An 18,101-nucleotide genomic window follows, 5' to 3' on the forward strand; every position below is an offset into this window, starting at 1 on the left:
TATTCATTTTAAAAAATGTATTTAGCTGCACCAGGTCTTATTTGTGGCACACGGGATCGTTCATCTAGTTCCCCCATAGCACTGGGATCTTAGTTTGCTGACCACTAATCAAACCCATGTTCCCTGGGTTGCAAGGAAGAATCTTGACCACTGGACCACCAAGGAAATCCCACACCTAGTATCTTTAAAACCAGTGAACCTCAAAGTGTAAAATGCACACAAATCTCCGTAGGTGTGTGCGCTCAGTTGTGTCTGACTCTTGGTGGGCCCATGGACTGTATGTAGCTCACCAAGCTCTTCTGATCATGGAATTTTCCAGGCAAGAATACCGGAGTGAGTTGCCGTTTCCTCCTCCAGGGGATCTTTCCAACCCGGGCATCAGACCATATCTCTTGAGTCTCCTGCATTGGCAGGAGGATTCTTTACCACTGTGCCTATCTGGGAAGCCCTACAAATCACTAGATTATATTAAAATGTAGAATGGGACTCAAGAGCTCTAGATGGAACTGAGATTCTGCATTTCTAACAAGCTCCCAGGTGATGCTGCAGCTGCTGAGGACCCCACTTTGTGCAGCATGCTTTTTCTATTTGTTTTCAGCTTAACAAATATCTTGACTAATACTTGTAGATTCTGTCATCAATAATGGGTGGAGGGGGCATGGTTTATATACAAATCAATACTGAAACACACAAAAAGGAAAATTTTCAATTTTTCTTGGATAACAGTTATTCTATTTATTCTATTGTTTTCTAGGGAAAAGGCTGGATGATGCTTAATTTCTAAAATTAAGGTGAGTCAAAATTGTGTTGAGTGATATTTTATTGTTCTGTAATAGCCTTTAGAATTAATTGAAGTGATGTATCCTAAAACTTGATTTGGAAACCATTCTGTGAGGTATTTACATCTTCAGGTGCATGATTAGAGTGGGGGTGTAAGGGGTGTAGGAGGCAGGAATGATAACTTCCTGACTAAATTCACTTTCCCAGAATCTTTTCCTCATGCACTGTCTCTTTAAATACTGAGACAAAGAGAGTTCAGCTAGATAAAGGCAGAAGCAGAGTGTGTGTATGCTGAGTCGCTTTAGTTGTGTCCGACTCTTTGTGACCCCGTGGACTGTAGCCCACCAAGCTCCTCTGTCCATGGGATTCTCCAGGCAAGACTACTGGAGTGGATTGCCAGGCCCTCCTCCAGGGGATCTTCCTGACCCAGGGATCAAACCCACATCTCTTGTGTCTCCTGCATTGGCAGGCAGGTTCTTTAGCACTAGCACCACTTGGGAAGCCAAGAAGCAGAGTAGCCCTCCCCAAATTATGGTAACAGGTATGGACAATAGAGGCCTAAAGACTACTGTCTAAGTCATCTCAAGCTGCCATAACAAAACACCGTAGCCTGGGTGACAGACAGACATATTTCTCACAATTGTAGAGACCAGCTGATTTGGACTTTGGTGAGGGACAGATGGCTGACGTCTTGCTATTTTTTCACATGATGGAGAACGACAGCTTTGGTGTCTCTCTTCTTATAAGGACATGAATCTCATTTTGGAGGCCTCACTATCATGACCTCATCTAAATCTAATTACCTCCTAAAGGTCCCCACCACTTAATGCCATCACATCAGCCGGGTTAGAGTTTCAACATGTGAATTTGTAGGGGGTGGGGAAACAGACATTTGGTCCACTACAACTAGATTAAGACTCTTCTAGATGAATGATTTAGCTTCGGTGCTAGGAGTCTGTCAGTTCTGGGCAGAGTTCCCTGTTACCAGCGGTGGCGTGTTTCTGCTGTAATGAACGTGCACCCTTGGTGAGCTCTGATCGGCAGCAGATCTGGGCAACACCTGCGTTCCTGTGGCGCCTGGAGGATGGCAACCTTCTGCCAGTTGGAGAAGGAGATGCATAACAAGCCCTGGGAGGCCATGAAGAGTATCTTAAACAGCAAACTGATGCTCTTGTTCTAGAAAACAAAGAAGGCAAGCTCCAAGGTAGCTCAGAACACAAAAGAGTGTATCAAAAGGACTTTAGGAAGAAAACCAGGAGTTGTGTGAACACATCGAGATTTCCCCTGGCTCATGCCAGCATCCAAAGAACATCTCACTGTTGGTTTCTTGGCTGCACATGCCTTTCCAAGGCAGAAACAGAAAGACAAAAATCTACAACACAGAGAAAACAGACATGGACAGAAAACTGAGTAGTTTTTGCAATAATTAAGTCAGAAAATGGCTAGTCTTCCCTTATTCACAGCTTCCATGAGCAATTCTCACTCTAGTATTGTAGTATTTAAGGAATTCTCCAAGATGTCTTCAGGAAATCTTTTCTCTTCAGATCTTTCTCCACTAACACCCCTTCTACAAAATTTAACGTAAATAAACTTGCATTTTAAATCTGAAAACATGCATGACTCACATACAAATTTCATATAGGTATCAAAATGATAATTTATCTTTAATGGAATAGAGCTAAAAAATAAATAATAGTGCTAATAATAAATAAATTAACAGCAAAATTTGTAGCTAAGGTGGATAGATCTTTGAGATATATTGTAGCATAAAAACAAATGGAAAAATAGTGCACATCATACAATTTTGAGGCAAACACACATACAATTTTTTTTTAAAATATATATGAAGATGTAAGGAAAATGGTCTGGAAGGGACATTTCCATCTGAGATGAGTAATTATCCTAGGCAAAGTATTAAACAATAACAACTAACACACAAAAATCCAAGCATGGACCTTACCTAGAGAGACCCCATTTGGGCCTCAGAGAGAGAAGACACCCCATCTTTGTGGATTTAACCAACTGTGTTAGGCAAAATCATACACCAATATCTTTATTTATTCTTAAAATTTTGAAAGCATCATACTTTTATTTCTATATATTTGGCTGTGTCAGGAGCAGCATGCAGGATCTTAGTTCCCCCACCAGGGATCAAACCTGTTCCCCTTGCAGTGGAAGCACAGAGTCTTAACCACTGGACCACCAGGGAAGTCCCACACCAATGTACTTAAATAACAGCAGAAGGAGGATTATCTCATTGCCTTCCTCCCCACTCATAATGCCTTGGATTCCACTCTCTCAGGCAAAAAGAGGCCAGAAGTAAAAAAGTGAAACAAAATAAAGATGAAGTTAGTTCTGGGCCGGGTCATCCCAGTCATTTGTGGGACCCGAGGCCCAAATACACATGGACATCCATGTGTAATATGTCTAAACATGTAAGTTATATGTCAAGCAAACATGCTGTTTGTTACATGAAATATACCATGTCTTCCTGCTTTGACAAATATTCCTGCCAAATGAATAACTGACAGGAGGGACGGGTCAAGCGAGAGCTGTCAGAGTCGTACACCCCGCAAGAGGCAGCATTTGGAGAGCCAGCTCGTGGTCCGTGGGTCTTGTTCTAGGTTTTCTGCTGCTGGCCTGGGTGGCGAGGGGCTCTGTGCATGTGTGGACCACTAGGCTTGCACAGACAATCTCCATCCACATCCCTTTAGACAGCTACATCTGGTCTCCCCTGGCCCTTCTATGTCCCAGCCTTGGAGAGCTGGAGCTGGTGAAGGTTGGACTGGGGAAAGGCCTGTTGTGGGCCCTGGAAGTGAGCTTAGGGCATTTGAAGAGGAATGTGGGATCTCTCCTCCCTTGAGCTTGGTTTAGAAGTGGAGACAGGACAAAAGCTATGGAAGGGCACATCCCTTGGGCCTCATGGACTCCTTAGCCCGTGGGAAGTGTGATTGGATGAGAGCTGTGGAAGGGTCCTCTGAAGCCAGGGTCCTGGGTTTGGGTCCCCTCTTATACTGGTCTAAAGTCAGTGCTATTCTTGATTTGGGGATGTTCTGGGCTCAGGTCCTGATGAGTTAAGGGGTTTCAAGTGTCATTTTGATTATCTTATATATATATATAATCTAAGTCAGTGAATTAACCTCATTCTTTCCACTTTGTGCAAAACATGGATATTTAAAAATACAGGCAACATAGCCAGTATCAAGACTTTGATCTCTGTGAGAGATACCCAGGAGTGAATCAGAGACTGACTGATAAAACCTGACCCACCTCTCTCATTCCCTCATTTCACTGGAGTAACAGGCAGAATTATTGACACTGAATTGTTTTCTCTCCCGCTTTTGCAGAGTGAATATAGTTAAATGTACCTTAAAGTGCAAATAGTGTGATTCTACTGCACTAACTATGGGATCTTATTTCCTTTGTATTATTTTTTTGCTGCATAACAAATTACCCCCCGATATAACAGCTTAAAACAAAAATATTTATTATTTCAGAGTTTGTGTGGGTCAGAAATCGGTAAATGGCTTAGCTGGGTGGTTGTGGCTCAAGGTCTGTCATGAGATTGTAGGCAAGCCGTCCACCAGGGCTTCGGGGGTCCAAAGACTCAGGTGAGGCTGAAGGATCCAATACAAGTTCACTCACATGGTTTTTTCAGGCTTTACTTCATTTGCTTGTCATATTATATGGGCCTCCTGGAAGCCAAAAAACTTCTGGAAGGTGAGAAGAGTCAAGTGACATAGTAACATTTGGAAAAGGGGACTTCAGATCTGGCAGATGCAAGGTAACTTCCAAAACCAGGATCTGCCAACAGGTGCTGTGTCAGGCCTCCTGGGGAGTTTATGAAAAATATACCAGTAGTATACACATCCTTATAGTTAATAATACTGTATTATATATTTGAAAGTTGTTTATAGAATATATCTTAAAAGTTCTTGGCATAAGAACAAAATTTTTGTAACTAGGTGTGGTGATGGATATGAACTAGACTTATTATGGTGAGCATTTCACATATATATACCTACCAAATCATTATATGGTACCCCTGAAACTAATAAAATGGTGTCTATCTAAATAAAAAAATACCTGTTTCTAGGTCTACTTTTTTTTTTTCTTTTGCAAGGAAGGTGAACTCAAGAGAGTTAAATGACTTGCTCAAATGTCCATAGCTAGAAAAGAACTGAGCTGGGGCTGGAACTCAGGCTCATCTGGAAGTGAGAGTTACTGTGAAAAGGTAGCATGCTGGCCTGACTCCCCTCAAACCCACGTGAACATGAAGCCTGCCTCTCTACTGACAGCAGGCAGCCCTGTGTGTTTGTTACATGATCTGTATGAACTCCAGTTAGCTTATATGTGAAGAGAGTGTAATAGTTACCTTGTGCTGTTATTGTGATGACTGAGATGTTTTTTAACGCTCCCTTGCCAAAGAACACTAGGAATATTTCCTATCGTTTAAAGAGTTGAATTTATTACTCATTGCACTGAGGGAAATGCATACCATGGGAAACCCTGGAGGTGTGTCAGTGAGAAGGTATTAGAAAATATTATTAAAGGATTTGTTTTTTTGTAAGCTGAGTGCAGGGGCGCTCAGGACACCAGAGTTCATTCTACAAATGTGTATCTTTGTAAATCTTATTCATAGTAGGGCAGACCAGAGGGAGACTAAGGCTGTAATTGGCAAAGAAGCTCTAACTGGCCAGAATGGCTGTGTGTCCACTGTGGTTTGGATGATGTTCATATTTTGTCTGTGTTTAGACATAATAAGGAGTCTTGCTCTTGTCTATATACATCGTGGTCATAGAGGGGCCTTGTTGGATGCTGATGTTCTGAGAACTTGTTCATGTTTATGTTCAACAGAAGAACCCCAAGGCCCAGTGATAGTACCAAGGCCATCTCTTTCCTAGGTATAAACCATCTAGTCATAGCGCTGGACTCAACTGGTGTTCCAGTCCCTGAGCCATGCCTCTTATTGTGCGCTCCCAGTCAGCACCGAGCCTCTGAGTCACAGTGAGACAGACAGGGGTCTTCTCAGGTGGAGACGTTTGGAGGAAATGAAAAGACAGATGTCCCTTCAAGCGCAATGATTCCTTTTCTTCCCCAGCTTCAGGCATGCTGCTGCTGCTAAGTCGCTTCGGTCGTGTCCGACTGTGCGACCCCATAGACAGCAGCCCACCAGGCTCCCCCGTCCCTGGGGTGCTCCAGGCAAGAACCCTGGAGTGGGTTGCCATTTCCTTCTCCAATGCATGAAAGTGAAACGTGAAAGTGAAGTCGCTCAGTCGAGGCTGACTCCTAGCCACCCCATGGACCGCAGCCTACCAGGCTCCTCTGTCCATGGGATTTTCCAGGCAAGAGTACTGGAGTGGGCTGCCATTGCCTTCTACGGCTTCAGGCATGATGCGAAGTCAATTCCATGAGGTCAAGGGTATTTCAGCCTGTGGACAATTTCAGAAAGAGCAAAGGGGGGGCTGCAAGGTAGAGGGCCCATCCTGGACTCTGCCTTTGCGTCCTTCCTGCAGTAGAGGTGTACTCCGCACTTCCTGTGAGCCAGACCTGGGCTTGATACTGTGTGACGCCCATCACTACATGGAAAATAGACAAGCAAAGGGTCACGCTGAGAATCGGGGTAAAAGAAAACGGTACCACGAGGACCACTGGCCGTCTAAGCAGTGGTTCCTATACTTTTCTGAATGTTGGAATCACCTGGATCTTTAAGAAATATGACTGACTGGATCCCACTGCACTGATCTAATTCATCTGGGATACCACTCGGAGCATCACAATTTAAAAACTCCTTGGGTAATCAAATGTGCAGTAAAGTTGGGAAACCACTGGTTTAGTCCATCCACCCTTACAGATTAGGGTTGGGGGGGCGGGGGTCACAAGGCTGTTTAACCGTATGAAAGCTGCGGTCCCTCATTCTAGACACTTGGGTTTAGATATAAAATCTGAAAATCAATTTCAGACCCTAGGAAGAGAATCTGGGAATTCTCGAGGGAGGCGGGTTGTCCCGTGAAAACCCCCCAATGGGGGTGATATGAGCTCCCTGCAGAATGGCGCTGGCCCTGCTCTTTCACAGAAGCCCCGGCATTAGTGACACCAAACCTAGCTCCCACAGAGAGGTAAGCAGCCCCCGAGCGGCCGGTGTGCGCACGTGTGAGTATGCCCGCCGGCGTGCACGCGCGGGCCCGCCGGCGAGCGTTCGTTTCCGTTCGGGAGCCCGGGCGGCCTCCGGCTGCGGCTGCAGCAGCGCGCCCGGCGCCCCCTCCCGCCCAGTCCCCTCCCCCGGCGGCTCTCGCTCGCCCTCGTCCCTCCCCCGGCAGCGTCCGCCGCCTCCGGGTGCGCAGGGCAGCGCGCGGCACGCGAACCCCTCCTGCAGGCGCCCGGGCGCTAGTTGAGCGCCGAGCCTCGGGCGCGCGTGGCGCCGCCTCCCAGACGCCTAACGACGATGAGCCAAGACGCGGGGGTCGCGGAGAGCAGGTGAGCGCAGCCGCGGGGCTGGGCGGGGGTCGGGGTTTGGGAAGGAGGACGGGCAGAGCGGGGGTGGGGTGCGGCTGGCCCCGACATCGCCTCGTGGAGAAGGGCTTTGCGGTCTTCAGCACCCTCCACCGCGGGCTCTGCTTTTCCCGTTTTCCGGACGGGGCGGGGGCTGCACTCCCGCCCCGGCATCCCCGCTCGAGCCGCACAAACAAAGCACCCTTCGGTGGCGGCGCCTGCCTGGCGAGGGCGCGGAGCTTGGGGGTGGCGACTCGCCCTCCAGCCCGGACTCCGATCCCCTACCGCCGGGAGGCCCAGGGCGGCTGCACCTGGGTCAGGCGGGCTGCGCCGGGGTCGCGCGCAGGTGCTCGCGCGGGAGGCGGTGGCGCGCGGCTCCGAGGCCCCGGGCGCTCGGCCCGGAGGCGGGGCTACGGCCGGCGCTGCTGCCCTCTGTCGTCGCGGCTTGCAGGCGCCCGCAACCCGGCCCCTCGGGAACCGCGGCGCAAAGGCGGCGGCAGGTGGGCCCGATTGGTCCACATCCACCCGGCGGCAGCGGCGCGCCGGCGTGGAGGGGGCTGGTCGCCCGGTGGCATCCGCTGTGCTCCCAGCGCGAGTGGACTCGCGCCCTTCCCGCCTCCGCGCTGACTCCCCGCCCCCCAGGCCGGCTTCTGCTGTCCTCGTGTGCTCCCGTCTCTCGAGCTTCAGCTCCCCGGATCCCCTGCGCCCACTGCACCCGGGTCGGGGAGGACTTGGGAAGTTTTTCTGAACACCACTGGCGTTTTGGCCCCTTGACTTGCAAATGGTTTGAGCCGAGAGCGGGATTATTCCCCTAATCCCCTTTTGCCCATGCGTGGAACACCCCCATCACCCCCCTGCGCCAGTCATCCCTTCTGCGCTTCCATGGGGCCCTACCAGTGTCTTTAGCACGGAAGGCACGAGATCAGCATTGCTTTTAGGATATCTGCTTTTACTGTAAAGGTACCAATGCCTCCGTTTGTCATCAGCGTCCCACAGACCTTTAAAGGCAGCCTCTTTTTACGTGGGAATGTGTATTCAGAGCTGGTTTGGGCTGTGGTGGTCGAGTTCTTCAGAGCTCTCATCTGCAGAAGCAGACTTTTGGCATTGGATGCAGTTTCAGCGCAAGACACGTGACGGCTTGTTTGTGAAATGTATCCTTTAGGTAATCCTCTCATTGCTGTAAGCACACGCAGGAAGCCCGCCCAAAGCAGTGCAGAAACGCTGGGCAAAGATTCAGACTCTGCAGAGAACTTGCTTATGGGACAGTCCCTGCCACATAACAGTTTCTGCACGATCAACTAGAGAATACGGAGCTTTAAAGTGTTCACGACTTAAGTGTTTCGTGGATTATTCGTTGAACATTAGGCTCATATTCTTTTAGGAAGGAGGGAAGGATTTTTTTGTTTAGTTTTATGTGTGATTTTTTCTTTTCTCCTCTGTTCTTTATAACACTGTTGCAATCAGGAAGACAGTGTCAAAAGGTTTGTTGTGGTTAGGTTCTGCTGTTGAATTTCTTGACATTAGCATTAATAAAGCCCCACTAGGACAAGAACTGGGTCCACTTGGGTCATCAAAAACACTTCCTTAGAGGTGGTCAGTTAGCAGGAAGACGTGCAAATAGTGGTTACAGTGAATTTTGAATCAATCAAATACAGCAAAAGTAAAGTTTTGTTCCAAAAGAAAAGGGAAGTGAATTGAAGTATAGTGTGTGAAATTAACATGCACTGTTACTTACACAAAGCAGAGCTAACTCAACTACTCCCTACCTACTCCTTCCTAGTTCAGTTCAGTTGCTCAGTCGTGTTTGACTCTTTGTGACCCTATTACTCTGAAATGTGGGTCCTCCCTACCTCTTCACATGAAAGTTTGCTAGCCCGCAATTACTGATCTTTCTGGTCTCTTCAGGAAGACTTGTTAATGAGTCATTTGCACATTTCGGTGTGGCAGCAAAGTCTGTATAATTGTGTGTCAAACAAGGGGGAGGTGTAATTCTCAGAAAACCCTAAAGCACCCTACAGATGTTTGCTACTGTTACTTGTAATTTTTAGTAGTTGCACAGTATGCCACTCTGATTCCCACATTTTTGGCCATTTAAAATGTTATTACTGATTTTTAAATACTAAGGGGGGCGAGGTCTCTATATCTAGGGACTTCCCAGATGTCTCAGTGGTAAAGAATCTGCCTGCCAATGCAGGAGGTGTGGGTTCAATCCCTGGTCCAGGAGAATCCCATGGAGAAGGAAATGGCAACCCACTCCAGTATTCTTGCTTGGAAAATCCCACGGACAGAGGAACCTGGTGGGCTACAGTCCGTGGGGTCGAAAAAGAGTTGGATATGACTTAGTGACTCAGCAACAGCAACTTTATATCTAATTACCACATTGTTTCTGTCATTTACCCAGTGAACCTTTTTTTTTTTTAATAGTGCAAACTATACGCCAAACAATGTGTTAGATGCTGAGGATGTGGAATCCTTTGCTACACACACACACACACACACACACACACACACACTTCTCTTATTCTTCAGTTCCCAGGAGTTATAAAGGACTTACAGAGTACAACGTGCATGCACGCTCAGTTGTGTCCAACTCTTTGCAACCCTGTGGACTGTAGCCTGCCAGTCTCCTCTGTCCGTGGAATTTTCCAGGCAAGAATACTGGAGTGGGTTGCCATTTCCTGCTCCAGGGGATCTTCACTATCCAGAGATTGAACCTGTGTCTCTTGCATCTCTTGAGCAGCACAATAAAGCCATTAATTTAGGTGTGCATCAGAGCAGGGATCAGGGAGGGGAGTAGAGAAGGGATCCCTTCAATTGGGCTGACTAATGGTAATCACCCCACCCCATCCATTCTCAGTCAGGCCAGCTCTCCTTCTTGCCTGCCCTGGGCACTAATGATTTCATTCTTTTCCCTCTTCTTCCTCCTCCCCTCCTTGACCCCTCACTGATAGAAGTGTTCCAGTTGCCTCCCTTCTCCCTTAAGCCAGCTCAGTTCCAACTGTTTTTCCTCCTGGTCCCACTTCCCTTTGGAGTACAGTATGCAGAGATTTCATTGACAGTTAGTTATAGGAGAAAGAAGGAAGTAAACCTTGAAACTGTTCACCCTAGTTCCTGTCACCCACAGTTGCCATTTGGGCCATATCCCAAATGCAGTCATGTCTTCACTTTTATCCCCCACCACCCGGGGTCATTCTCCATCCATAAATGTGGCCTGCAAAGCTAAAGTCCTATGTACTTTTCCTTTCCTAAGATGCTGAAAACCCTTCCCTGAAGTGTGTATGTACAGTCATACAGAAAACACAGCATCTTAAGTGTACAGCTGATAAATTATCACCAGGTGAACACATCTGTGTAACCACCACCCAGGTCAAGAAATAGAACATGGCATCCTAAAAGCCCCGTTCCTTTTCCTCCTACTTTCCTACCCCTGCATCCCAGAGGGACCAGAGATAGTGTTTCTAGTTTGTAAACTTTATAAAAATAGAATCACACAGCATATGCCCTTTTGTGTCTGACTTCTTTTGTGCTGTTAGGTCTGTGCTATTCATCCTCTCAGTCGTGTGTAAGCACTTTTTCATCCTCGTGGCTTACAGGACTCCATTTTATGACGGAATCACATTTTGATCATCCATTTTTCTCTTGATGAACATGGCAGTTGTTTCCAGGTTTGCCTGTTACAACTAATGATGTGTGAATCCTTTAGCTTTTTGATATCCAAAAACCTACCTGTTTGACCACTATTTTTTTTTTTCCTGCTGGTGTAACTGAAGAAAAGGAAGGGAGGGAATAGATGAAGGAGCCAGCCTGGAGAGCTAGGCCTGGGGATTTTTCACCGTTGCTGGCACTAAATGTTTTCCAAAGCATTTAAAGCTGTGCTCTCATTCTGGGACCTGAACGTAGAAGAAAAAGGTGATGGGATGGCTTACATCCCAGGTGAGCTGATTATAGGTGGTGGTCATGAGATGCTTAGAATAAAGGAAACTGGGTGATGATGGGAAACCTGCCTAGCTTGGGACGTGTCCCTTGGGAGAACTGACAGCTGCTGGCTCATGATGCCCACATCTCTCCTCCGCCTTCCCCCATCTGCCTGTCACTTTCCCCTATGGAGTCCTTGACCCCCCTTCCCCGACCCCATCCTCCCCCCACCCTCCCCACCCCCCTGCCCCAGGCTGGTCCCAGAGGGCTTGGAGTTCAGGAAATCCTTCTGTCCCTATGCAAGGGGCTGTGTAGTTGGCTTCCAGACCTCAAGTCTGTGAAGACAGTTTCCTTGGAATATGCTTTAAAGTTTCCTAGCCTCCTGAGGGGTGTTTGTCCTCTGGTACTACAACTTCTTGGGCAGGGAGGCCTGGCTTTTGTGGCCTGGACTGAGATTTTCTTTGGGGAAATGCTTGGACCTTTTGGGCTCAACGCAGGCAGTGTCTGAGCCTGTAGGCTGTCAGGGTTGCCCAGGGTCAGACACTCCCCATGAGAGATGTTGACGACAGCAGATTCTGGAACCCTGCGTTGTTTACTTCCTTCTTTGCACTCAAACGTCAGATCTTCCCAAGAGGAAGGATTTAGAGACCACTCGGTGGACCAGATGATCTGCATTTAGCATCCTGGGGTTGCCATCGGCTTGGTTACAGAGTTGGAGTTTCTCCACCTCCCTGTCTTTCCTCATCTCTCCCTTTCTCCCTCTGATGACACTTGCTTTCCTCCTGTTCCTGGATCTTGATCAGTTCCTTCCTGCCTCAGACAGAAGCTGTGTGACCTCAACTCTCCCTGCCCCCAATTCTTCTTTGGCCTATTCCTGCTTGTCCTTTGTGGCTGAGTTTAAAGGTCAGTTCCTCAGGAAGCTGCCTCCCCCCCCCCCCCCCCCCCCCGCCAATTCTTCAATCTTAGACAGCACTTCCTTTCTCAGATGCAAGTAGACAGTCCTCCCCATCAGGCTGATGGGTTCTTGAAGCCACAGCACCAGTTGCTTTATTCACTCATGCCTGGCACATAGTCCATCTGTGTTTGTTAAATGGATGAATTGATGGGTAAACTAGAGGACCTGAGACAGGTTGTAAGATTGTCTCTGCTTCTAACTTGCTGTGTGATCTTGGGTGTGTATTAGTTTCACCTCTCCTAGAGTGCATCTCTTCCTCTGTAAAATAATGCCTCAGACTGGAAGATCTTTATAGGTTCCTTTCCGTTTCAGTTTTTCCTGAGTCTAACAGTGCGAGGATCCTGTTTGAGGGGTGGTAGCTTTCTCTGAACCCACTCCAGTGTTCTTGCCTGGAGAATCCCAGGGACGGTGGAGCCTGGTGGGCTGCTGTCTATGGGGTCGCACAGAGTTGGACACGACTGAAGCGACTTAGCAGCAGCAGCCACAGCAGCTTTCTCTGAAAATGCAAAAGCTGACTTTAGCTCTGAGGTTTAAGTGGTCTTAAGTTTCATGCCTGTGTTCTTCGCGTGAGAGCTGCATTCTTCCCAGGTCACCATGGCCTGCTCTGGGCTAAAATGATAGCTTATATTGTTTTCATTGTGTTCGTCCCACATCACATACGTTTTATTTCCTGATCTGTCTTCTCTTCGGTTAGTGTGCCCCTGGGGACCAGGTTCCTGAGTCACGTGTCACTTTTATATCCCCTCCGCTTATCACAGCAACTGTGAGTTGATTTCAGTTGATGAAAAGAGATCTGTATTATAGGGAATAGTATTTTCATCGAGTTTATTCTCTGGAAAGTATAACTATTTTATGATTATGCAGATTAACTTCAGTTTGTGACTAACATTAACTCTTTTCCACTTTCTTAACCCATTTAACTGTTTTTGACCTATTTCCTGAAGGTTGATAGGGGCTAAAAGAAGTAAAACACTAGTTGGTTTCATTCTGGTGAAGAGTCAGAGGAGGATTTGGGTCTCATTACAGGTTTGTGCACATGCGTGCTCGGTCACTTCAGGCGTGTCTGACTCTTTGCGACCCTGTGCAGTGTAGCCTGCCAGACTCCTCTGTCCATGGGTTTCTCCTGGCAAGAGAATTGCAGCGAGTTGCCGTGTCCTCCTCCAGGGGATCTTCCTGACCCAGCGACTGAACCTGTATCTCTTGTGGCTCCTGCATTGCAGGTCAATTCTTTACCTGAATCGACCCATTATGGGTTTAATTATGCCTAATAACTTTTTATTATTTACTAAAAGGTGACTCTAGTTGAGAATTATCTTCACAGACAGTGGTACCTTAGGACCAGAGACTAGAAAGTATCAAGTGTTTTGTCTTTACCTGCTTGGCAGAATTTTAGGCTTTTTGTTGTGAAATGTACTGATAAAAGCTTGGGCTCTGGGTTTGTGGATAAGTTACCCAAGCCTTATTTCCTCATCTGTGAAATGGGGATGATACTAGTTCAGCATCAGGCACTAAAACGTTTGTTGCAAGGAGCCCATTGATGCCTGCCAGGTCCTTGGCTCGGGTTCAGGCACACAGTAAATATTAAAAAAAATTAGCTATTATATTATGGTTTAAATATAATAAAATACCATATTAATAATTATATTGATATATAATAATATATATATTATATGGTGTGCTGCAGTCCATGGGGTCGTGAAGAGTTGGACACAACTTGGCAACTGAACAACAACAACAATTATAGTTTTATTTTCATTTTAAGGACTGTTGAAATCTTTAGCTGGAGAATCATTACTCGTGGAGCCAGATTTGATTGAAACCCTTCTGGTGCCTACTATGCACCTGTCCACTGGCGCCTACTATGCACCTGTCCAGTCTGCAGTCAGGCCTCGGTGCAGAGGTGGGAGAAAGGCTCCCTCGGGTTGGGTGTGACAGCGCCAAGATGCAGCGTTTTTCTCCTCCCACTAAGGCAAAGAGACCTGTTCTAGGCAGGGCCTGGGAGCTGGTAGGCGCAAGGCAGCATTGACATTACACCTCGTCATCACGATTGAGTCGGGATGAAAATGTAAGGAATTTTAAGTGATTAAGTAAATGTCCACTTCCATTCCCTACTGATCTTCAGCTCCTAAATTACACTGGGAACATTTGGAAGGGGTCCTCCCTCTACATGATTACTTTCGTTTTTCCTTTTAACAAACCACATGGAAAAGCAGAAAGGAAGAAGATGTGGGGCACTTGCATCCATGTGGCATGTCAGAGAGGAAGAAAATCTTCCTCCACCCTTCTGGGTTCTTCTGGTCTAAGGATTAAATTGACACCTGTCAGATTAACAGGAGAAAATCATACATAACTGGTGTACATGGAAGAGGGGCTTCCCAGGTGGTGCTAGTGGTAAAGAATTCACCTACCAGCGCTGGAGATCTGAGAGAGCCGAGTTCGATCCCTGGGTTGGGCAGATCCCCTGGAGGAGGAAATGGAATATCTCCAGAGTTCTTGCCTGGAGAATCCCATGGACAGAGGAGTCTGGCTACAGTCCACGAAGTTGCGAAAGAGTCACACATGACTTAGGGACAACAGCCATACATGGGAGATACCAAGGAAAACTTGAGTAACTCTCCAAAATGGCCAAAGCCTTCACCTTCAATACCGTCCTCAGCAGGCAGACAAGGATGTTGAGGGTGGGGAGCGTCAGTTCTGGGAGGTTCCCAGGAAGACCACAGTAAACCTGGGTGAGGTTGTCCTGAGATTTCAGTCTGGGAGGTTCCCAGGAAGACCACAGTAAACCTGGGTGAGGTTGTCCTGAGATTTCAGTCCCTGCCCTTTCACTGATAAGGTACAGATTTGGACACCCTTACACATGGAGATTTCCCTTACAAATGTTAATGTTTCTTCCAAAAGGCCAACTCCTCCTGGGTTTTCAGTGTTTTTCCTTTGCCTGCTCTTTCTTAGAGAATAACCAGTTTGAAATAATTAATATGCCAAAGCGACATATTTTAGGGGAGCAGATTCTGCTGCTTCTAAAGCAGATTCCTACACAGCACAAGGGCCCTGTGGGTCCCCTGGGCTGCTTCCTCCACCGGGCTGTCTTTGGTGTTGCCCAGTGGGCGGCTCCTTCGCCGTGGCCTGAGCCCCTTCTCCCATAACTGTTGGTGTTTTGATACAGAGAGCTGACCCTCTACCCTGCAGCCTCACTACATGGTAAAAATAAAGGTTTTCCATAAAGGTTTTCTGGTTTTAGCAGAAGTTCTGATATCTATGCACATGCATACACGTCTGGAAATGAAGATTAACAGCTGTAGAAAGGGGACTGTGAAAGGGACAGTCAGAAGTTTGTCACTGTTTTAGCAGATATATTTTGTACAATAAGAATGTCTAACTCTTAATACATGTTCTCATCAGTCCAGAGCAGTTGCTCAGTCATGTCCAACTCTTTGCAACCCCACAGACTGCAGCATGCCAGGATTCCCTGTCCATCACCAACTCCTGGAGTTTGCTCAAAATCATGTCCATTGAGTCGGTGATGCCATCCAACCATCTCATCCTCTTTTGTCTCCTTCTCCTCCTGACTTCAATGTTTCCCAGCATCAGGGTCTTTTCCAATGAGTCAGTTCTTTACATCAGGTGGCCCAAATATTGGAATCAGCATCAGTCCTTCCAGTGAATATTCAGGATTGCTTTCCTTCAGGATTGACTAGTTTGATCTCCTTGCAGTCCAAGGGGCTCTCAAGAGTCTTCTCCAAATCACAGTTCAAAAACATCATTCTTCGGTGCTCAGCTTTCTTTATAGGTCAGTTCTACATCCATACATGACTATTGGAAAAAGCATAGCTTTGACTACATGAACCTTTGTTGGCAAAGTAATGTCTCTGCTTTTTAATATGCTGTCTAGGTTGGTCAGATTTTCTTCCAAGGAGCAAGTGTCTTTTAATTTCATGGCTGCAGTCACCATCTGCAGTGATTTCGGAGCCCAAGAAAATAAAGTCTCTCACTGTTTCCATTGTTTCCCCATCTATTTGCCATGAAGTGTCAGGCTTCAACAGTACATGAACTCTCAACTTCCAGATGTTCAATCTGGATTTAGAAAAGGCAGAGGAACCAGAGATCAAATTGCCAACATCTGTTGGATCATTGAGAAAGCAAGAGAGTTCCAGAAAAATATCTACTTCTGCTTTACTGACTATGCCACAGCCTTTGTGTGGATCACAACAACCTGGAAAATTCTTAAAGAGATAGGAATACCAGACCACCTTACCTGCCTCCTCAGAAATCTGTATGCAACAGTTAGAACCAGACATGGAACAACAGACTCGTTCCAAATTGGGAAAGGAAAATACGTCAAGGCTGTATATTGTCACCCTGCTTATTTATCTTATATGCAGAGTACATCGTGCAAAATGCCGGGCTGGATGAAGCACAAACTGGAATCAAGATTGCTAGGAGAAATAGCAATAACCTCAGATACGCTGAAAACACCACCCTTATGGCAGAAAGAGAAGAACTAAAGAGCCTCTTGATAAAAGTGAAAGAGGAGAGTAAAAAAGCTGGCTTAAAACTCAACTTTCAAAAAACTAAGATCGTGACATCCGGTCCTATTATATGTTCTCATAATTACTTTTAAAAGGCACAATGACTGCATTATAAGGGTATGAGTCTGGAGGAAAACGATGCAATGGCTGGCTTGTTCTTGTATGCATTTCATTGGGAACCATGTTTTAGTCTTTCTTAATGTCTTGAAACATTTCCTAATTTCAGGCTTACCACCACTGTCTGATCTGAGCCAGAAGTTAAGATTAAAAAATAAAAGGACTTGGGTCTGAAAATGAAAATGCATAGTTTTCCTAGGACATGGAGCTTGGGAAATACCAAATACTTGGGAATGTTTATCAGAAAAAACCGTGAGTCAAGGAGGTTTTCAAAATCGCGAGGCTCCTGACTAACTTGACTGAAGAAGAGAAAGGAAGGGACCAGCAGTTGCTCTGCTGCTTTCACTCTTTGCTTCCTCAGTTCACTGTCACTGCCAGGATTGGGGTCAGCCGGGGAAGTGGTGGGGAGTGGGGCTTTGAAGTCCCAGTGGCCTAGGGTCAAGCTCCTTTTCTGTTAGCTGTGTGACCTCAAGCAAGTTAATGAACCTCTCTTGAGTCCCAGTGTCTGCATTTGTCAAATGGCCTTCATAGGCTTATTGGGATGATTCAATGAGAAGATCCAGAAAGATTTTAAACACCCATAACTGCAAATAACACCATTGTTTTCTTCCTGGTTTTTCATTTATTCATCCAAGATTCTGATTTGATGGGCCCAGAAAAATGGTTTTTAGAAGGCACTCTGAGAGTTCTAATGTCAAGTCCACACCTTGTGAAATGCTGTTCCTGGGAGATCAGGAGCAGTTTGGGCATCATGGTGGAGGGCAGGGCTGCCACTTATATGCACAAAGTCTGCGTGTCGGTGGGGCACGCATAGCTGAGCTCCAGACCTGCAAGGCTCCCGGCAGTGACTGTTTTCGGGGGAGGGTGCAGAGGGTGGTGTGTATGTGTTTGTATGTTGGTGTTACGCAGGGTGTGCTTGGACACTGAAGAACATTCCCTCTGGGGGAGCACGAAAGGTGGGGGACAAGGGAGCAGGGTGGGGGTCCATGTGTGCGGTGCCAGGGAGCTCAGCCCAGGAAGTAGTGAGAAGCCCCGGAAGGGCAAAGACATGATAAGGTCCTGCAGAGGGGCAGACCAAGAGGGTGAGACAGTGATTGTGAGAGTGTGAGAACCAGTGAGAGAGCGAGCTTGCAGGCAGGCAAAAGCCGTGTGCGCTGAGGAGGGGAGAAGTTTGAGAGAGGGGTTGGAGGATGCGTGGAAGGAGTCTGATTGTGCTGCTTGCTGAGAAAGAGGCAGCAAGAGTTAGTGATGACTTGGAGGTTCCAGTTAGGTGACCTGATGATTCTCTGCAGAGACAGGTCAGGAGGAGCAGGTTT

At 46.9% G+C, this 18,101-nt stretch overlaps 1 protein-coding gene across 2 annotated transcripts in view; it reads left to right on the forward strand.

Moving 5' to 3' along the window:
* Nucleotides 1–7,127: 7,127 nt before the first annotated feature.
* Nucleotides 7,128–18,101, forward strand: part of LOC110151704 (NACHT, LRR and PYD domains-containing protein 1b allele 5-like) — a 42,643-nt gene continuing 31,669 nt past the window's right edge. For both annotated transcript variants that reach the window (XM_020915153.2, XM_070466506.1), the window contains exon 1: nucleotides 7,128–7,257. In XM_020915153.2, coding sequence (XP_020770812.2) covers nucleotides 7,226–7,257 — 32 coding nt within the window. In that variant the 5' untranslated portion in view covers nucleotides 7,128–7,225. The remainder of the gene's footprint in view (nucleotides 7,258–18,101) is intronic.

This window comes from Odocoileus virginianus, chromosome 4 (genome assembly GCF_023699985.2).
Source record: "Odocoileus virginianus isolate 20LAN1187 ecotype Illinois chromosome 4, Ovbor_1.2, whole genome shotgun sequence".
In the NCBI taxonomy this organism is placed as follows: Eukaryota; Metazoa; Chordata; class Mammalia; order Artiodactyla; family Cervidae; genus Odocoileus; species Odocoileus virginianus.